This window comes from Hydra viridissima, unplaced genomic scaffold (assembly GCF_058129835.1).
Source record: "Hydra viridissima isolate aposymbiotic clone 2 unplaced genomic scaffold, HvirCarnegie_v1 scaffold_3, whole genome shotgun sequence".
NCBI classification, from domain to species: domain Eukaryota; kingdom Metazoa; phylum Cnidaria; class Hydrozoa; order Anthoathecata; family Hydridae; genus Hydra; species Hydra viridissima.
The window spans coordinates 3,376,707-3,399,332 of NW_028324302.1; the positions used below are offsets into that span (position 1 = coordinate 3,376,707).

The 22,626-nt window shown below is 29.6% G+C and overlaps 2 protein-coding genes and 1 pseudogene across 3 annotated transcripts; 1 reads left to right on the forward strand and 2 right to left on the reverse strand.

The window, feature by feature from the left end:
- Positions 1–6,788: 6,788 nt before the first annotated feature.
- Positions 6,789–8,051, forward strand: LOC145202282 (ER membrane protein complex subunit 4-like). Its single transcript, XM_090083602.1, has one exon. The coding sequence runs from the start codon at positions 7,455–7,457 to the stop codon at positions 7,983–7,985; it is 531 nt and encodes a 176-aa protein (XP_089939728.1). The 5' UTR covers positions 6,789–7,454; the 3' UTR covers positions 7,986–8,051.
- Positions 8,052–9,822: 1,771 nt separating this feature from the next.
- LOC149890618 (uncharacterized) lies at positions 9,823–10,557 on the reverse strand (annotated as a pseudogene).
- Positions 10,558–12,967: 2,410 nt separating this feature from the next.
- LOC145198922 (histone-lysine N-methyltransferase NSD2-like) lies at positions 12,968–22,011 on the reverse strand. Of its 2 annotated transcripts, none has more exons than XM_090081813.1 (9): positions 21,268–22,011; positions 20,569–20,801; positions 18,857–20,334; positions 18,558–18,769; positions 18,107–18,219; positions 16,296–16,545; positions 15,075–15,383; positions 14,835–14,981; positions 12,968–13,641 (listed from the first exon to the last, which is right to left on the reverse strand). In XM_090081813.1, the coding sequence occupies exons 1-9, from the start codon at positions 21,674–21,676 to the stop codon at positions 13,067–13,069; spliced, it is 3,726 nt and encodes a 1,241-aa protein (XP_089937939.1). In that variant the 5' UTR covers positions 21,677–22,011; the 3' UTR covers positions 12,968–13,066. The 2 variants fall into 2 exon arrangements, with proteins under 2 accessions (XP_089937939.1, XP_089937940.1); XM_090081814.1 differs by lacking the exon at positions 21,268–22,011 and having other exon boundaries at positions 18,857–20,146; positions 20,232–20,334.
- Positions 22,012–22,626: the final 615 nt, after the last annotated feature.

Sequence of the window (22,626 nt, forward strand, 5' to 3'; positions counted from 1 at the left end):
AAGTGCTTTAAATTCTCTAGGCAAGCTGCCTAGAACATCTAGGCAAAGCTGCCTAAATAGTTATATTTCTTACATGATTTAATCTTATATATATATATATATATATATATATATATATATATATATATATATATATATATATATATATATATATATACATATATATATATATATATATATATATATATATATATATATATATATATATATATATATATATATACTTTTATAAAATATCTAAAATGAAAATATATCATCACTAAAAGTACTTTAAATCATATTTTATTTGCTAGTATTTTAAAGTAAAAAGTAGAAAGCATAGCTTTATTTTTACTTAAAGAAAAAAAAATGTAAAAAAACATATTTGGGTTTTCAACCCAGGTGTGCTTCCTACGTTTAACCTAATAAATTAAGTTACATTTATGTTTATCAAGTTTAAGGAAAGGTACGAAGTTAAAGAATCAGCTGCATTTTATAGGAAAAATTAAAAATCAGAGTATGAGTTATACAGTACTTTCCGTACGTTCTCTTTTTTTAGACGATGATTTTTTATTGTCTTCTGAAAAAAGGGGATGCAAAAGTAAAATAACGCCTAATGATACCATTTTCGTGAATGGCAGCACAGTGAATGCTTTTAATTTTGAAGACAAACATCCTTATTACTAATGCTGTAGCTATTATTACACCTAGTTGTTTTATGAAACTAAAAAAAGAGATTTTTTTCGTTTAACTAAATGCAGCATGCATTAAAATTTATACCTAACCAGCCATTATGACTCTAACAAGTGGTAAGTTGCCTACGTGTACTATCATCACTGTATGATTGCCTTGTGATTATTACTCACAAGGATATTGTCAATTACGTCTACTACGTACAAAGTAGGTTGTAGGCGAAACGATCGTCAATAGTAAATGTAGTTGGTAATAACGGTGATAGAAATTTACTATGACTGTAGAATTTTACGCGTTATCAATTATGGTAAATTAAAAGTACTGGTGTGTATATTGCGGTTTGTTAAATTACACAGAAAATAAAGCTGCAAATTTTTATTTGCAGTCAACTGGTACAATAGAACTATTAAAAGAACTCTTTGGTGTCGCTGGGAGACGTAAAAATAATTCTTCTACAAGGAACACTAAAATCTGTGAGCATCCTATAAAACCGCGAGCACAATGCAATTAAATACAGCAAATTTATAGAAAGTGGTCCCATGAAAATAGAGCTTTCTCTTTAGGGCGAGGAAGGAAAAGAGTGGAAGAGGGGGTGAGGAAGAACGTAGGAATAAATGATAATATGAAAATACCAATAAAAACTATAAAAGGAAAAAAAAAAACTTTTCCAAATCTTAGGATTTTTTATCATAAGATCTTGATGATATCATAAGATGATGATGAATACTGAAATTTTATATGGATTCATATGAACTCATTCTATTAAAAAGATCACAAATTTAATGAAAGTTTTCAAACAAGTTCAGACAACTGCGACATCAATAACAAAAATCTGAAAAAGATCAATCAACCCCAGGAAGATGCAGTAAATTTAAGGAATTTGTTAGCCAAAGTTTGCTCGAAACATCTCTTCTGACAACTGCTGAAAAAAAACCTGTTTTTTATAAAATTTCTTCTGACAACCGCTGAAAAAAACCTGTTTTTTATAAAATTTCGAGGACTGAATACCTGTTTGTTTTGGAAAGACTTTACTTTCTAAAACAAACGAGGAAGAGGAAGCACGCTGCTCTACCAACTAGGGCTGTAAATCCAAGGCTCGTGTTCGTGAACGGCTTGTGTTCGTGAACGGCTCGACAAGAGCTCGTTCATGTTCGGCTCGAATGGTATACGAGCCGGGCTTGAATAAAAAATTAGGCTTGTTTATTAAACAAGCCGAGCTTGAACATCATAGGCTCGTTCATATAGGCTCGATTAAAGCTCGAATATATATATATATATATATATATATATATATATATATATATATATATATATATATATATATATATATATATATATATATATATATATATATATATATATGTTAATAAAAAACATCAAATAATACGAATTCTCTAAATACAAATATTAATTTATGATGAAATTTTCGCTGGATTATTAATCCAGCGAAAATTTCATCATAAATTAATATTTGTATTTAGAGAATTCGTATTATTTGATGTTTTTTATTAACATAACATACACTCTTATACAAGATGTCAACATTCAAATCATATATATATATATATATATATATATATATATACTAATATATATGTAATATTTATATAATATATATGTAATAAATAAAATTGTGATATTATATATATTAGTATATAATAAAAATATAGTGTTAGTGTAACCATATGAGATATGACCCATGTAACTCTTATTACACTAAATAATTGATTAATATAAACAATTTAATTACGTGAGGCTGCTATTGACTATTGTCATTTGCCAACAGGCCCAATATGTTTTAGACCATTTTTAATGGATTTAAGAGTGTACAAATTATACAAAACAGAAAAGTAAATATATAAAACTTTTTTTTCAAACTCTTTTCACAATTATTTTGTTGAAGGAGCCATTTTTTAACTTGTAGAGAGGTATTTTTTCAAGTTGCACAACTAAATGTTTCGTGATAATATATTGAATGTTTGTTTATTTACTCTGCTATTTAATCAGGTAAAGTTGTGAATTAATGTTTTCGTTAAAAACTTGTATTTATTAAATCTAGAACTACAAATTAGTGCTCAACAGGCTTTTTATCTTGTTTCATCCAATGCAATGAGAGCAAGACTTATATTTGTGAAAATGTAATTTGAACTATTAGAGTGCAGTGTTTAATAGGAATTATTATGTTTGTGAGAGTTTACATTATGTTTGAACTTTGAACATTAAGTTTGAACATTGAGCTATTAGATTTAACTTTTATTTTGAACTATTAGATTTGTGGGATCTTATTTCATTATGTTGTTTATTTGCATGTTTAATAGACTGTAGGATTGTTTATGTTGTTTGTTGATTTGGACTTTCATTATTTACAGACGAGCCTTTAACGAACAATTTTTTTTTACTAAACGAGCTTTAAACTAACAGGTTACAATAATTATTTCGAGTTTTAAACCAGTCGAGTTCGAGCAACATGTATAACGAGCCGAGCCCAAACAATAATAATCCTTAACGAGCCGAGCTCGAACAAAGAATCTCATGTTCGAAACGAGCTCGAGCCGAGCCTGAACACTCTTAACATGTAAACGAGCCAAGCCGAGCCCTGGCAAGCTTGGCTCGTTCGGCTCGATTTACAGGCCTACTACCAACAGAATATAAAAGAAAAAAAGGGTTCTGTGGATAGTAACGCGCCAATAAAAACTGAATCATTAATAACTTTTAATACTTTGTTGTCTTCGTTGTCTTATCAACAAGATTTATCTCTATTTAAGGATAGGAATTAACAAACAGCCATAAGTTGCTGATTCTATTTTTAGGGTTTCAAGAATACGTACACAGGACTCAATATAATTGCAAAGTTTTTTAAGCCTTCTAGATCATTGAAGTCTGTAATTCAGTATATATGGGTTCTTTACTAAAATTTTAACAATTTGTTATAAAGAACCCATATGTGTTGAGACTAAAACCTGTAAGTGAAGATTTCAATTATCTTTTTATAAATTTTCGAAATAAGTTAAAGTCTTGAATTAGTTGCCAATGCTTGGCAAGAGAAATATTTTTTTTTAGGTAGTTGAATTGATCATTATTACACAAACATTCATGCAAATGAATCAATAAATTAAATTGGTCCTAGAAACAATGTCATTCCACTGGATTCATATTAGAAACGAAGTAAAATTTAGACTGATTTAAGTTTTTAGCAGAAACTTTTATCTCAATCAATTATTTTTATACTTTTTAACTTTAGTATCACTTAAGTCATCAACACCTGATAAAAATTTTCAATTTCCTCTTGATTTAAATTATTCGATATTTCCTCGTCAATATTGTTTAGTCTCTTGTAACTCTTGCTTAAGTTACTTTTTAAACCTTTAAATTCTTTATTCTCTAATTCCTCTCTTATTTCGCTCAAGAAATTCCTAAAACTTACTCGTATTGATCTCCTTCATTGCTACTTTCCTCCCTAACAAATAAATACGGCTGCCATTTTTAAATAAACTTATACAACTCAAAAAAATTGAATATGCACCACAATCAATACTTCAACAATCAATTGCCAATCCTATTAAAACCCTATCAAAATCTTTTTTAATCTTATCACAAATGACTTATTCAACAATATGAAACTCTTTTTTACTACGTACTCAACTCACTTTATTGTTCAACGACTCAAACCTTTTATTTTGGTAAGACCTAACACTTTACACGTATATAAAAGAATATAAAAAATAAGGAGTCTATGGAGAGCAACGCGTTAATTAAAACTGATTCATTAATAATAAATTACAAGTATCACTTTTAAAATTCTCTAACTAGGAGATTATCTTTTACAATTTCGCTACTTCTTTATTAGAATTACCTTAAATTTATCAACTTATACGTGGAATCTTACTTACTTCCACATAACACTAATTGTTTATCACCCATATCATTGATAAACACTTAGTAAAACATTATATGGAAGTAAGCAACGACTCAGGATAAGTTAATATTTTTTAGGGGATGAAGAAAAATCCAAACCCATAAAAATTTATAAGCACCATTATAAATTCATCAATTTTAAAATGTAAAATGTAAATAAGTCAAATGTATAAAAAATCTTTTAACTTTTCTAAACAATCATCATGAAGTTTCACCCAAAATAACTAAAGATTTTTTCAATTCTACTTTACACTCCCTCTTATACTATAGCTACATTCCCCTCCCCCTTCCCTAATCACATAAATCGTTGTAATGATTGTGGAAATGAAAGTTGGGTGTTGAAAATACTTCCAAAAGAAGTACTATTTTTATCGGATGCTACCATCCTCTACTCTTTGAGTTTGTGAACGTTTAAGTCTTGGGTGGCCAACTAAGATAATAACTTTACATGTGAGATAATAGCTTTAATTAAAAATCAATTTAAAAATTTGAGAAAGCTTTAATTGAACATTTGTTTGCCACACAAATTTAACTAAAACAACTTAAAAGCTTTACCCACTCTTAATGTCAACCTTCATTTATGCTGCTTTAACACCTTTTTGTCTGCTTGAAAAATCTTGTGTTGTAAAATAAGTTAAAACATGTTAAGAACTATGTGTATTTTTTAACATCTATGGAGAGCTAAAATTTTGATGCATTTTTCTTCTCTATCTTTGTTGAATTCTTTTTTCGGCTCCAATTGTTCCATGTTCAGTAAGAAAAAAAAAAACATTCCTTATTTTAGGGAGCTTAGGCAATTTTTATAGCCAATGTAAATCTTTTTTATTTAAAATGCATTGGATTCCTTAATATATTTTATTTTCAAAATGGTTTCAACCACTTCTGTAGCTTATTTAGTTCCAAAGATATTCGTTTTTTAATATTTTCAATTCATATACATTTTATGAAATATTTCCTTAAAGTTTCTTGTTAAACTTTTGGGACCGAAAAAAAAGAACTTTTTTTTTCTTGCGTAAAAAGTTGTGTTAACAATAAAATATCTAAAGACGGGGGAAATTTATAAAATTTCCACTTAGAAAACAAAAAACCCACCCTATTAGACTGCCAAAAAAAAAAAAAAAAACTGATTGACATAATAAATAGTTGCAGAATCTATAAAGTTAAATAACTTTATCAATTCTAAAGCAAAACGACGTCCCCAAAAAAATTATTGTAGTGCAACCTTTTCTAAAAAAAATAATATCTATATATACATATATACTATTTATTTTCATGGGTGGGTTTTCATTATTCGACACCTACATAAAATCATTTGTTGCGTTTTTTGGACGAAGTTTTTCAAAAACGTTCGTTTTTTTTTTCCGCGATAAAATGTCACGTGACAAAACTCCCTACTTATTTCATTCCTCATCATCATTTTCATGAAACACTATGGAATAAGTTTCATTTCTTTTGCAAAAGAAACTGATTTATTTTAGGTAGTTGCATAAATTGGGCAAATAATTCTTAACGTTAACCTTGCGCACTTCTGTTATTTGCAGAACAAAAATTCGTTTGAAAATGAACGTGAAAACAAACTAAAAAATAACTAAAATGTTTAATTTAAAAATTTTTTGATCTACATACTATTTGTCTCCAGCTCAATCTTAAAACCTTTTGAACCCCCTCCCTTTCCCTCAAAGAAACTATCCAGCTCTTTTTTTTTTAATCGAATGAAACCTTTGGGATATGTATGGATGCATGGGCGCCGAGTCCTCAGGAGCAACAGGGGCAGTGCCCCCCTCCCCCGGAAATTTATACTAATAATATATTATCACGGATTATCATAAGGGAGAGAGTATCTATTCGCCCCCGTAATAATCCGTGGTAATATATTATTGGTATGATTGTCCGGGGGGGACACTGCCCCTGTTGCCCCCGTGGATTCGGCGCCTATGTATGGATGGATATATTTAAATTGTGTTAAAGGTCTGTTTGTCAAGTTTTAAAGTAAACAATAATTCAAAAAACGTTCAGAATTCAAATCAGAATTATGTTAAGCTTATGTTGCACATTAAAATTAATAGTTGCATAACTGACTTCTATGAAAAATAAAACCTAAGAAAAAAAAAGTTATAACAGTGTGTTCAAGATCTTCCTCTCTCTCCAGCGTTCGTATCACTTTTAAACATATTTCGGGCGCTTTCAGAATATGTGTTTTTTAAGTAGAACGAGAGTTAATCGAAGTACGCGTTGAAAATTTAATACGAGAAGAGAAAAATTTTTGAGCAAAATAGTCAAACTAAATGTAAATTAGTTTTTAAAAATCAAATTCTAAACAGAATTTGAACAGCTGTTAACTTACTATTTAACAGTTGTATAGTTAAAAAAATCTTAACTGTCGATTAGCTGAAAATATATTTACATATAAAAAACCTAACTTTACATCATCACAAATGAAGAGCCATTGTTGTAACAACAATGACTAACCATATAGCTGCTTGATAAGTTTATTGACCTTAAAAGAAAACATAATATGCATTTGCGTTAAATGTTAAAGCAGCAAGTTTAAAAAATTAAATATATTTATATTGCAGATACAAAACTTCGACAGAAATTACTAGATTTTCTTGTGAGACTTCTTCAATCCTCAAGGTTACATAAGTAAACAAATATTGTTTGACTTAGTTGTGGGTCTTGTTTTTCTACGTTTAGACTGGCTATGCTTTAACTGAATTTATTTCTTTAAAATATTATTTGTGAAACTTACTTGGCTATTTATGAAGATTAATTTTCAACATGTGATCACCTGTATAAGATTTTTGGAATATAAGAAAGTTAAATAAATTTGTGTGTGAATGTGATAGATTTTCTTTTCTTTTTTTAGAATGTCTAATCGTCAAATAGTAAAAAAAAGCAAATGGAGTCTTGACTTCAATAGTCCTCCTCGAACTGGTGTTATTTCAAAAGTTAAGAATTATGAGCATACTAACCCTACTGGATACTCTGACCAAAAAATCAATACCAGTGGTGATACTCAAGTTTCAGACTCTAATCTTGTATCAAAGCGATCATGGAACATTGCTTCAGGTCCTGCAAAGCAAATACCCATGAATCTATTCATAATGTACATGGGTGGAAGTTCAATTTCAATTTTTCCTATAATGATTCTTGGAATGATGATATTCAGACCAATTAAAGCCATGATGGCATATAAAACAACTTTTAAAATGTTTGAAGAAGATAAACAGGCAATATTTCTCAAACTTGCTTGGTTTCTAGGTAATTTATCTGGAATCATCATTGCCCTTTGGAGGTGTCAATCAATGGGTTTGCTCCCTACATCTCCTTCTGACTGGTTGGCATTTAAAGAGCATAGAAAAAGATTAGAATACATCATAGGAGGAATGAATTATTAAATCGAAAGAAGTTTATTTAAATTTTGGCTTCAGAAAAGAAGCAAAAATATAAAACTTTAAAGTATACATAGCTTATTGTTTTTTTTGTTTGTTTGTTTGTTTGTTTTTTTGTGTAAATACTCTAATAATTACTGCAACATTTAAAATCCACTATAAAGATACAGATAATTTAATCAGCTGGTTTCTCTTAAATTCATAATGGAACTTGGTATTTTCAGTAATTTTTTCTTGAAAAACTTAATGATAACCGCATTTCAGGGCCTTTTATTTCATCAATATTTGGCATAATTTTACCAAGTTTTTTTTTTTTCTTTTCAAGTTTTAATTTTGACATGAAAATATATCTGAATGGTAAGATACTATTGCGAATAATTTGAAATAACATGAATAATTTGATAATACCATTCCGAATAATTTTAAAAAACATGAAACTATATCTTAATTGTAAGATACTATTCCAAATAATTTAACCCCTAAATGTTTAGACATTTGTAAAAAATAGTTACCCTATTCCCCTGACTTGTAAGAAATGAGTATAATTTTTTAGAAATTAACCAGAACTTAAAATTATGAAACTATAATTAACTAGATCAATCCCAATCAAAAATTACAGATAAATTTTGTCAATTTTTTTTTTAACTAAATTTTACAAAATTTATAAAGAAAGGTTTCAGCTAATAATAATAATAAAAATTTATAAAGAAAGGTTTCAGCTAATAATAATAATAAAAATTTATAAAGAAAGGTTTCAGATAATAATAATAATAATTGTTATTGTTATTATTATTGTTGTTGTTGTTGTTGTAACTGTTGTTAACACTATTTCACTTTACAAAGTCCTCTAGCTATATCGCTGGCAGATAAGATGCATTTTATTAATGGCAACAATAGCACTGCCAAAAATAATTGCTAAAACTGATAAGCGGTTACTATATGCAAGAGTCTATTAAAAAAAAAAGAAATTACAAGTCGTAAACTAACAAGTTTTCAAAAAATGCACCAATACTATCATATAGCATAGAAATGATGCAAATTGCAATACTGCATCACTACAAGCCATAACTGATTGAAAATATACCAAGAAATACACGATTGCTTACAGGTAATAACAATTAGTTAACTAAATTTTCAACGAGCATAACTGAATTAAACAAATAAGAGTATTTGAAATCAGATCCTGTGTGCTATAAGGCAAAATATATTTACAGGCTGGAAAAACCAGTATAATGTATACAGTGCTTGAAAAACAGATCACATTGTGTACTATTTTCAATAAATCATAACTTAGACCATGGCAAACAGTTTGTAAACTCTTAACTGATGCTAGATCAAAAAACATTGTTCACTGTTTAACAATTTCTAACTGCATCATCAGGAACTTGTATTGCATTATTGACTTCTGTTGCATTCTTCCTTTTCGGTTTTCGGCTCCCTTCCCTCGATCCCGTGAATTTCCAAACCACGTAGAATGTTACTTCTCAAGCATCTCCTTGCTTTAATGGCAAAGTTTTGTTTAGTAGTACCTAAATACATAAAAGACAATTATGTTGATGCCGCAGTATACATGTTGAATTATTATTATTATTACACCATTTTGCAAGTATTACTTTTCTGGGCTAAATGTTGTGATCTAAATAAATAACTCAAAATTAATACGTTGCTGTTAAATATGGGCATACAAATTTGAAGTGAATACTTACTAAACAAAATCTGAAAGTGTTGCAGTGCTCAAAATTTAATTTTGCTTCGTTGGCCAATCAAGTTACACTGTCGCGCTTACTTAGATGTCACTAAATAGGCCCTGTTTTGTTTGATAAATTGTGTCAAGCTGCCTCCACTACTGAGAAGAATTAGGAAAGACATTATTACCTTCAAGTTCTACAATCGAACCAAGAAATGACCAGAAAGAAATGTTTGAGCTGTTAAATAAAGGAATACCATCAATATTTATGTGAATTGTAAGCTGTGTAATATCAGATGAAATAAAAGATTTATTTAGGAGCAAAGATAATCAGTTTTTTAATCCTATACAAAAATATTCACCACTAGCTACATAAGCAATAATAATGTTTCGATCAGTTCTAAGAAGTGTTCTAGCATCTTTAGGCAAACCTAAATATGATTTTTGCAAATTCTAAAGCAAATTATTTATAGCACTATGAGATATGTTAAATGTAATCGTCCATTGCTTTAATTCATCTGATACACTTTCATTCACTTTAGTTACGCAATTGTTGCCATCAATATCATCACTGTCTAAATCATCATGCAAACAAGCTTTCCATTCTATGTTAACACTTGATTCTTGAAAACTAATGATAGAGTTAGTAAAAGGTAAATTTATATTGTCATCCGACCAGCATTAATTTTCGGGAATTTTAGGAGAAGACTCGGGTAACAAAGTATTTTTGACAATTGGACATGATTTAGAAGAATTAAACACTAAAATATTATTCAACAACTCGGATTCATTGCATGATACTTCTTTCACAATTCTTGCTATTTCAGCAGCAATTTTTCTACGTTTTGTTCTGTCTGAACTCATAGTAAGGTTACTTATATCTTCGTAATTTTACAAAATGTTTTTCTGTTATTTAACAAAATCAATTAATTAAAAAACAATAAATAGATAATAATATAATAAAAAATAATATAAAAAAAGTATATGGGTAATAAAATCTTATTAGGTTACAAATATTCCTCAATTACCAAAATAGTTTTATTATAAATTAAATGAAGATAGATTTTACAAATTATATGCGGTAAAAATTACTGACAACAATTGTTGCTTTCTCGCGGCGAACGCAACATTAACTCTACATTTTCTCTTCTAATAAAAAACTCTACTATCATCAACTCTACATTTTCTCTTCTAATAAAAAACTCCCATCTACAAAAAATTCGCCTTCAATTTACACTTTACAAATCAACTCAAATATGTCCATAAAAATACCGCTCGAAGTATGTTTATAGGATTTTAAGGAAACTGCGCAATGTCCATTATCTATAAATAGTTATTGCAAACATAACGAAAACATAATGAAACTGCAATGCCTAAAAGACTGTTAGTAAAAAAATTATCCTCAAAAAGATTTTACTATAGTCAAACAGTAAAAAAATTGCACTTATCCGACAATCGTAATTTAAAAACGGATAACTTAAACGAAATATTTGAAAAATATATGCAAAAAAAAAAAAAAACAACCACTATTTGAAAAAGAAACAACTTTAAAGCGTAAAAGAAATATAATATTAACAAAAGATCGCAAAAGCTTTACACAACAAAATGGCAATTTCAAACTTCACGCTTGAGGCAAATTTTAATACAGTCGATATGTGGCGTTAACGCCCGGGAAAACCGTACGGTTCCCGTCTGACTCCCGGTGCCATAAACCGGATGATAACCATACCAGATTCCCGGTTCAATACCGTACGGGACCCGTCTGTATAGGCTAGCTGGATAGTCTCTTAATTTTAAAACAGATCAAGTCGCCAATAAAACACGTACGCTTGTGTGTCAAATTTGAAAAACAAACCTTGCAATTTCTAACATTAAGTTAATAGACATTTCTCTAATTCGATTGCGCAACTAATTTCTCAGCTTGAAAAAGAGGCCAGTAAGGACAAAAATGTAAACAGATAAAAACTCTTTCTCGAAATTATAAAATTAAAAACATAATTTCGCTCCAAAAGATGTCTCATTCCAACCCAAGCATTTTCAGACCAAACGAAGTGAAAAAAGGTGGAAGAGGGATGTATTGCTGTATTCCACTGTGCGGAAGTTCGTTTTATAATAACAATATGGAAAAGACTAACATTGCTCTATTTTCTTTCCCAATTAAGAAAAAAAAACTTGATGTTTACAGAGCTTGGTGTAGCGAAATATTTAAATATAAACGTAAAGGAGTTGCTGATAAATTTGAAATAATGAAACACACGAAAGTGTGTGAATTTCACTATAGGCATGAGGAAATAAAAGTTAGTTCAGGATGCGGTAAAAAAAACTTTAAAATCAGGGAATGACGTTCCTAGCATTTTTTCATTCAAGACATCACAAGATAAGTTACTTAGAAAATCTCAATGCAAAAAGTTAAAATATCCAGAGTTTACAACTAATATTGATACTGAAACTCATACAATAATCGATTCTACCAAAAACTTAGATTGTGAAAATTGTAAACTTTTATCATCCGAAAAAACAATCATAGAAAAAAAAAAAAGAGTATGTCATGAAAGTTACAGAAGCTTGAAGAATATAAAACTTTAAAAATAATAAACGACCAGCTAAAAAATAATATTTTTAGCTACCAAAATTTTGAAAAAGAAAAAATAGTTTGCCGCTATTTGTTTACATTTTTGTCCTTACTGACCTCTTTTTCAAGCTGAGAAATTAGTTGCGCAATCGAATTAGAGAAATGTCTATTAAAAATGCGGCAAGATTAACGAAAATGATGTTCGGAGCAAACTACTTCCCCCTCCCCCTCTCGGCGGCCCTACATCAATTAAACTTGGTTCGAAGATGCTATCCAAATTTATCTGCAAAATCTGAAGCCTCGTGATTTTACATTTTCATTTGTGACATTCTCTTTAGCTCTGTTTGATGGCTGTTAATTATTTCAGTTCTCAGAATTCCGTTCCTCTATAATATTGACGTCCTTTTTTCTTTAATCTTTACAGATTAAAGAAAAAAAGACGTCAGTTTTAAATGGGAAATACAAAGTTATGATCTCTCGAATAAAAGAATTAAATATGCATTTATTATTATATTAATAGAATACCTATTAATAAAAATGTATAGATTATCCAAAGTAAAAATTAAAATCCGCTAAAAATTATGCTTTCTAGAGTTTAATTGCATCTACGTTTAAAAATACGAACCAAATAGAAGGTTAATCGGTATGCAGAAACGATTTCTGTTAAAACCAAGAAACTGTCAATGAGCCATTGACACGCCAACTATTCACACAAGCAACACAAAAAAGTTACCAATAAGAGGTATCAAAAATTAGCATATACTAGAAAATTTTTAAATTATTAATTACTAGGAAAAGTTACGCTTAACCCGTAAAAGTCCGATCGTTTTATTTCTTTCGATTCTTTACATCCGTCTTTTTTAATGGTCTTTTAGGTTGTTTTTTTGACTTCTTTAAACCAGTTGACTTACAACCGTTCGAACTTTTCTTATTTGATGTCGTGGTTGCTTCTTCCCTGGTACGCTTTTTTGAAGACTTTCTTTTACGGTCGTTTAAAATCTTTTCTGTAGCACTGATGTCGGTTAATTGGTTTGGCATATCCTTTTCCTTTAAGTCACATGCAACAACCAGTGAAAAGTCAGACTTCTCTTTTGAGTTTCCATCGATAGAAGCACAGAACATCGCCACCTCCTCCTCCTCGTGATCAATACAGAAAGAGACTTTATTCATTGAGAGAATTTCATTCTCAGAATGTTTATCACAATACGAGTTAGGGCATAGTACGCACATTGATTTTGCAAGCTTCCCACACACGTCACAATAATGCCATGGACATTCCCATCTCCCGTAAGGTCGTTTTTCCAGCTTTAAGCATTCAACATGGTAAGTTTTGCTACATTTGTTACGACTACACATAATTAACTCTCCGCCATCTCCACAAACAAAACACTCATCATCGTGTACTAAAAACAAAACCATTTTCCTTAGAAAAGAGCAGAAACTTTTTGTTTAAAACCGTCTATAGTAGAAACGCTTTTCACAGCAGAGGGGGTTGATCACGAAATCAGGTTCTTACAACCAACCGCATGAAATTCATTTGGTGGTAATTTTTTAAAAATTACTATGTCTACATTATAGATTTGCTAATACAAGAAAATATAGTAATAGAAAAAAAACGCAATTAGTTTGCTGAACGAATTTAAACATTTAATTTATAATATTTACTTGATAAAAACTTATTTTTATGATTACATTTTACACGTTCTTTTAGCAAACAGGCAATAATAAAGCATTAAAAGAGAGAATTTTTATGCATTCAATAAGACTTCACGTTTTAAGTTTTCATACTACAAGGCACTACAGTAAATATAATTATAAGCAGTCAAGGCTGCCACGGTAAAAATCAAAACCCAAATACATATATACTTTGGAAAGATACTTTGATTATTATCAGCACTTTTCATTAATAAATCCAGTGTTTTTTTTAAATCTTAATTCAAAGACTTTTAAGGAACCTTATATAAAATTACGTCAACTATTCGGCTGAAAACAAAATAATTATACAACAGATCATTTCATCACAGATTAAGTGCACTTAGCCACTTCAACAGCCATCTACTTCCCTCAAGCTGGCAGTACAAATAGGCTGAAAAACTATTTGACAACAATAACTGCAAAATTTAGAATGGAATTAAGTGAGAAGAAAAAAGGTATAACAGTTTTAAAAAAAATTGTTGTGGGATAAGATTTCAAAACCGAAGTGTCAAGTAAAAACTCAGTAAAAAGATCTTTCCAGGATTTTACATCCAAGTTTGAAAAATATAAAGACTATTCAAGATGCTCCTGGGCAGACTTTGAAATGCAGGACTTTCTAAGACCTGTGGTAATCCTGGTAGAAAGAAGTTATGAAGAGTTTTTCAATGTTTTTTCTGAAATTTCTCTAAAGTAATTTAAACTACATTAACTATACAAAAAATAATTTTTAAAACAATAACAAAAGAATTTAAATACTTCATTTTTTAATTAGTTATTATTAACAAGTTCTACTTCTAGAAAGAGTCAAGCCTGTCATTTTAAAGTTTTACCAAACCATACAATGACAAACCTTCCTAATTGAGAATTCATAAAACTATTCAAAACTAATTAAGTAACCAACCAAATCTCTGTTGCTTTTTTATCTTCTTTTTATCCTTCTTCAGTTTTCCTTTTTCTGCAATTGCAATTGAATGTTGAGTTTTTGGTGGAACGCCCAAAAATCCACTGCAATTGGCGGCACCACATTTACATTGCTTTTTATCATTACCTGTTTTGGAAATTTTAAAATTTTTATTCAAAATTTAACTAATAATCACAAATGAAAAGAAAAAAAAAAGAAAAAAATCAAATGAAAACATACCAAGAGAGTCTAGATTGTAATTGAAGCATAACTCTTCACCAATAGATATATCCTTTGTAGCAAACAAACCAACACGAATCTCTCCATTTACAGTCCACTTTTGCGTTTCACAATTTGGGTTACAACTGTGGTTCATAAAGCGAGACATATTACCTTTAGGATATGCATCTATTATATTATCTTTATCAATTGTAAGAAAGTAGTAATCTGAGATATCTTTTTCATGATATTCGCGTACACGTTTATGACATGTCTCTTCGTCGATGAGCTCACCAACATACTCAATTACAAATTCTCCACATTTGATTTCTAAAACAAAAAATTTTTTCTCAAACTTCAAAACTTAAATAGTTTTTTAAAGAATTGTAGAAAAACCTAAAAAAATTGTAAAAAAACCCACAAGAAAAAAAGCTTTTTTTGAGAGGCAATTTAAAAATACATTTTTTAAGAATTTCACAAACTTAAGACATCAACTTCAAAAATGTTTTCATAAAATAAGAGTACTTTATAAATATATAAAAGTGTTATATATAAATAAGTGTACTTTGTAAGGAATGTCAATATTGCAAGTAGGCAATAATTTCTCTTTCTATTCAAAAAATGTACAGATTAGAGAGTATTTTAAGTAGCTAAAACTTTGAGCTTATAGAAGCTGTTGCAAAAACCTTTAAATTGTATAATGACTTTTCATTTTTCATTATCATCATTTAACTTAATTTAAATTTCTTTAAATGAAGAGAGATGCTCCTAGTTAAAAAAAAAAAAAAGCAAAAAGCTAATTGTTGAAAAATTGAAAATTTTGTTAGTTGTAAATTTTATGAAAAGTTGTAGCTTTTTTTTTCTTTTTCAGATTTATTGCTCAAAAACAATGGAGTATGACAATGCTGTGATTTGGTGACAAAGACTTTTTCAATTACATCAAGCAATCCTCTCTTCTCTGAAAGGATTAGCCAGTACAACACTTTATATGATTCTTAACAAATTAATGAAGTTTTTTTTCTTCTCAGTATTATGATACATTTTCCTTTTTTAAAAACTGCAAAAAATGCAATTTTTTAACCATCATTTTATCTCTTTTTGTTGATTTTAAACTGAAATGTGCTATCTTTAATCCCCACAATAACTTGCCTTTCTAAATAGCCGATATTTAAACATTGTTGGATAACCCTAATCTGCTGAAATAAGAAAATACTAGTTACTTTAAATCAAATTAAAAAAAACCTGTGTCTGCCATCAAGCCCCATCCTCTGCCTTCGCTTTTAAAAGGATGACACTTCTTGTATTCATTTTTTTGCATTTGCTGGTTTTGACAACTATCTCCAGCTGGACACGTCTTGGCATTGCATTCAAACAGTAACATCCTGTTTAAACATTCTGACTCTGAAGAACAAAGACTTTCTTTTGAACATTCACAAATAGGCCACTCAGATTGATCAAGTATATTTCTTATGCAAGAGACAGGGCGATTACTCTGAAACAAAGATTAAAAGAATACAATAGCAGTAACCAAAGTAACCAAAACCATTCACAGATTGATTATAAAAATTTGAACATAGTTTCATTTCAAATAACCAAGGACTTGATAAAATTTTACAAAAAAAAAAAAAAAAAAAAATGTACTAAACATTTGTTATAGTTGGTAAAGTATTTTTAATGGCACAAATCAGATCTTGATCATAATATCATAAAAAGTTTCTTTTAACTCTTAAAAGAAAAAAATTTTCTTTCAAATTCATGAAAAACATTTTTTTATGTTTTCTAAAAAGAAATATGTGTGATGGAACATTGAAAAGTGGCAAGTACTAACTCCAAGGAGGGTTGATAAGATGATAAAAGCTCACAAATCACTGTTTGATGGAGGTGCCAGTTCCAGCTCTGAAACTTTTCAAGCTTGATGTGGTTTAATAAAAAATATGTTTAATCAGTGTAAACAAAAGCTGTGAAGAGTAGAAAGAAAGTTGTATGATCAACTGTTAACAGCACACCAATTTTTTTCCAGAAATTCGGCTAAAAAAGAGGATGAAAGCTTAATTAGTAGGATATCAACATAAAAAGAATTTGAAAGGGGAATTTAATGTGAACATTGTATAAAAGGTGCACATTAGGTTTACCAGCTATCACATGTAATATATAAAATATGGTCAGCCATTTTACCAAGTACTTTAATCTTTTAAATAGTATTTTGTGGCATAAGTTTCATAATTATTTTCTATTAGTTTAACTAATAGATGCAACTCATTCTCTAATGAACAGAATGGAAACTGATGATAAACACAATTCCAGAAGATAGAAGATGCATTAAATACTGCTCATTGCTTTGATGCATGTTTGTTGATCAAAAACAAATTGAGTTAACTTGTTCTTAATAAATGAATAAGCCTGCTGTTATATAGGAGCATAGGTTTTTGAAAAGACTCCATAAATACCCATCACTTCACCAACAATTAACAACCCCTATTTGATGCTAAACTAACACTAAACAAAAAGCTAACAATTGATGTGATGGAAAAAATTGCTATTGAACATCCTTCATTGAGATCTAATGCATTTCAGTGTAAACAAGGTTAATGATGACTACCAATTGGAACAGTTCCCCACACAGTTAACTATAAGAACTGTTTCAACTGATAGTCATCATTAACAAGGCCTAATGGTAACACTTTTTAACAGCACACTACCACTAAAGTATTTGTTTGGTTTTGCATCACAACACACTAGACATCTTTTCAAAGCACTAAATATTCCACAAACTTTCCAAACCAATATTTGAGGTACAAAGGAAGTGACAACAACTACACTGTTAGCATAGGGAAAGTGAAAATTTTGAAAGCGGTCAAGATTGCACCTTAAGTGAGGAGTGTCTTAGATAGAGTCTTTAACACAGTTAACTAAACTGTTGCAGCAGCAACCTTAACATCTGCAGAAAAAAAACTGGGGACGAGAGGATAAAAACTAGAAACATTTTTTGTTCTACTGATAATTCCAGCTTAAAAACTCAAAATGAATAAAACACAAACCAAAACATAACATACTTTAATAGCTTTAAATGGAGGTGGTTTATACAACTTTTTTTTTCCTAAAATATCAGATACAATTGCACGCTGCTTCTCTAACTCAGTAAATGCTTCTTTGGCCTCTTCAATAGCTAAAATAAAAAATAAAAAAAATTTTAACAAAAAAAAATAATTCATTTAACATTATAAGTATAGAATCTATTTCATTTTCAAAGTAATCATACTTTAAATTCATTCTGATCGACCCAATGTAATTCAGGTCCCATATTATATATTAAACCTCTAGATAATCTTCTGCAGCCAAAGCAAAAACTACCAAAAACAATATTAGCCAAAAATATCTTACATAATTTGCTTGTTTTAAACAGGTGTAATATTGTGTGAAGAAATTTCAATATTTATTTTTGTATATTCCTTCAGTAGCTATTAAACTATCACTGAAAGAACTTTCATAATACATAAAACTTACCTTTTTTAAAGTAATTTGTAAGAGAAGCACTTAACTTCCCTGCTGCATTTCCTCCTTTATCACCATCTTGATATTTAAAAACTCTTCCAGAATGAACCCATGAATAATCTTTTGAACCAAAAAACATAACTGGAAATTGACCAATAACATGAGGCAAATTAAGGATCTTTTCTGGAATCTCACTTGGAATGCACACTTTGGCTGGCCACCACCTATAATTAATATGAAATAAAATAAAAGTTTAAATGAAAGAATAACTATGTAACTTAATCCTTTAAGTATTTTAGTTAAAAACATACCTATAAACTCCATACTTGACCCAAACAATATCATTGTATCTGGGTTTTTTTCTTTGAAGACAGTCATTGCAATGCCATGAATTTTCTGGTACTTCTTTTAAGTCCTCATAACATTCAACATGAAAAGAAGCTGGACATGTATCACAACAAACTAAGGAACCCCCTTGTGAGCATACAAAACACCAGGTAACATTGACACCTAAGTGCAGAGTGTTATTTTTTTGTGGCTGAAAATGGCAGTCACAAATCATATTATTATTTGTTATAATTGTACAGCCAGCAACAAGACAACTTGCTTGATGATATGCTGTTGGACATCGTATACATTTTATTAGCTTGTTTAAAGGACTTTTGTAGCTCTTTTCAGAACAAAAACTGCAACTGTGTAAAGGACAGCTAAATGTTTTTGTATTTTCTTGAAACTGAGATTGCATAAGAGGAATCTTAAGTAAGCAATTTTGATGGTAATACCTCCCACACGTATTATGGGAACATTTAATGATGGCTCCAGGACTTTTGCACATGAAACAGCAGTGGTTGTTAGTTAAGCACTCATCGCAAGTAAAACTAGGTTTTGAACAGCTCACACCCAAGCAATCAAAATGAAAAGAATTGAAACAACTTCCATTGCAAGTGATTAATGTACCTTCACTTCCTTCACAAATACTACAATACAAATCTTTTTTAAGGTTTGGCCATGCATCACTTAGATCTGGATCTAATTTAACTTGAGTAATTTCTAAAGCACTTGTCAAATTTGACACTGTCTTTGATAAACTTGAGTCAACTTTTTTTTTTTTACTATTACTTTCTATAGGCTTTATAGAAGTTAATTTTCGCTTTTTGCTAATTCCATTTTGACTTAGCGAAAGGTCTAGATTATCTTTTCCTTTAGATGTACAGTTTTTCTGCATATTTGTCAGGCTTATGCGACATTTTTTGTCAGAAGTTTGATTTGTATAAATGTTACACTTGTAGTTATCTTGAGAGGTTTTGGGAGAGTTTTTTGAAGAGGAAATACCTATAGGCTCATTTTTTATTATTTTGCAAGAGGAATCTTTTTTTAATTCTTCTGAAACAACATTTTCCTTTCCATGCTGACCAGTAGGGACCACTATTTCTAGTTGTTCACTTTTTTTTTTTTTTTTAGTCTTTAACTTCTTTTCTGAACTATTACCTTGAAAAAGTTCTGATCCAGTGTGAAAATCTTCAAATATCTTTTTCTTACGTGTTCGTTTCACTTCAATGATATCCATTTCATTATCACTTTCGAATTCCCTTTGAATGCAGCTAGCAGAAAGAAGGTTTAAAGGAACTTCTTTCAAAATTACTTTTAAACTGTCATTACCCAGGTAACTGTCATTCAATAACTTACCAAAAGATTTTCCATCTTTTTCTGTTTCACTGTTAAAAACTGGTATTGATTCATGATAAGTGTCAGCATTGGTTTTTACAGATATCTTGTTTTCTTGGAAAGACTAAACAAAAGGGGAAGAAAAAAAAGTGACCTTGCAATAAAACCGGAAAATAGAATGTCCAAAAGCTTTTTTACAATAAGAGATAGTAATAAAAATTCAAAACATCAAAAATGATAAAATGCTTTTTACACTACATAGTACACATTTACACTACATAGTAGTTATACATATGACGTTTACATCTGTATATTTACGTAGGTACTTTACATATTGTATTTTACATATATTATTTACCTTTTCAGGTATAATTTTTTTAGGTAATTTTGCTTTCTTGGATAATTTAATATTGGCAGCTCCAGGTAAGTTATCTTGATAGCTATAAGTACAAATAAGTTTTCTTTGCTTTCGATCTAAAGACAATGCACTTTCAGCTTGAATAACAGCATGATCCCAAGATTCTTTTAATGATGAATTTGAAAATTTCAAAGATGTTAAACGATTTGGGAGTGAAAGAAATGCGTCCAAGCCTAAAGATCAAAGTAAAAAAATTTCCTAATCAAACTTATACAAACACTATATTGGTTGTGAATATATTTGCACTTATAAAAAAAACAACCTTTCCTGAAAAAAAAAATTCTATTTGAAAAGCAACCAACTTTTTTTTTTAAAGCCTTAAACAAGAAGAAAGAGGATATTTTAGTTTTAGTATTTAAGGTGTTAATTTATTTATAAAGGGCAGTTAGTTATATACTAACATTGTAAACATTATAAAGAAAAATTTTTATCAGCATAGCTTGACATAAAAGTAGTATTATGTATTCACTTTTGTAAATTTACATTTATATAGATTTTTAAAATCTATCAAATAAACATTAAAGACAGCCATAAAGTTAAGTCACTTCTAAAATATCAGAAAATATACATTTTTAACAATTTAGACTATTTCTAACTGTGTCAGTGTAGGCAAATCTGTAAACTACGTATTATGCCTACCACTGAAATCCATGAGATTTGTTTTAGAGACCCATCCTCTTGTAGGTACATCACCAAAGAATTGAACATGATACTTAACAGAGTTTCTAACTGCTTGACAAAATACAGCAGTGTTTGGATCATAAGATATCATAGAAGGCCACCAATTATGACCAGGGATTTTTGACCAAAATACATCTCCAACAAGATAAGAATCATTAGCTTTGACTTTTGTAAAAACAGTCCTGTCAAAATTATCAATCAGATCTTTCATGCCTTCAGAACTAACTACTAATTTCTCAGTTGTATGGAGTGGCAATAAGCATATAGCATGTGTACTATCGTTGTCGTTTATATATGGAAATCCTCTTTTGCATTTATTCTTTGCTTTTGATTTTACAGCGTATACCTTTTTAACCTTTAGCTTCATTTTATTTTGCCTTCATAAATAAACTTTTTTAATTTAAATAATTTAATTTTAAAACTTTTTAACACTGCAACTCTTTATAGACGCACTTTGAGCAAATACTATGCAAAGTTAGAGACAAATCTCATGGCTTCCATGGTGGCGAAAGGCAGGAAATCTAAATTTGGCGCCAATTGGGTATTGGGAAACGGTATGTAATAGCTATTTTTTGACGGCAGCCAAATTGAGGGTTATACAACGTTTTTAGCTTGGGTTTTCATTAACTAAAATTTTAGAGTTCGAAGTTAAAAAGTGGAAATAAAGTTGATTCTATTGCTTAAAAAAATAAGTTCAAGATTGAAGCACTATGTTTAAGTTCGAGATTGAACCATTATGGGACCTAAAAATAATGCATTATGGGACTTAAAAATAATGCATTTTGAAAGCATATTTCTTTACTTAACTTCGCTCTAGGGTTACTTAATTTTGAGTTTAATGTAGACAGGGTTATTTTCAAACAGGCACGCATGGGTACCGTAAGGAGTTTTCTCCGGTGAACGTTAATGGGTATTAGTTGGGAGTGATTTTTACAGGTATGAAAAAGCTTAATGACCTTTTAAAGGAAAATCGCTGTTAGATAATATTGCTGATTTGAAATACAGGTTTTTCTTAGTTTTAGTTTAATCTTAGCAGCTAAAAAAAGTATTTGATGGAAAACTGCAGATGATGTAGACAATGACGCTGATGATGAAGCAGATGGTATTAATGTTATTTTATCTGGTAGGGGTGTTGTGACAGAAACTTTGCAAGCACTGGTGTTTTGAAGTACTGGTGTTAAGCATGTGTAGATTCACATAAAAAAGATCGTTTAATTATGCGTAAACGCCGATATATCTATGTGAAATTCAACATAATTTATATACAAACTAATTCCTTTGACATTCACTCTTAAGTCTTTTTATGCATAAAGTTAT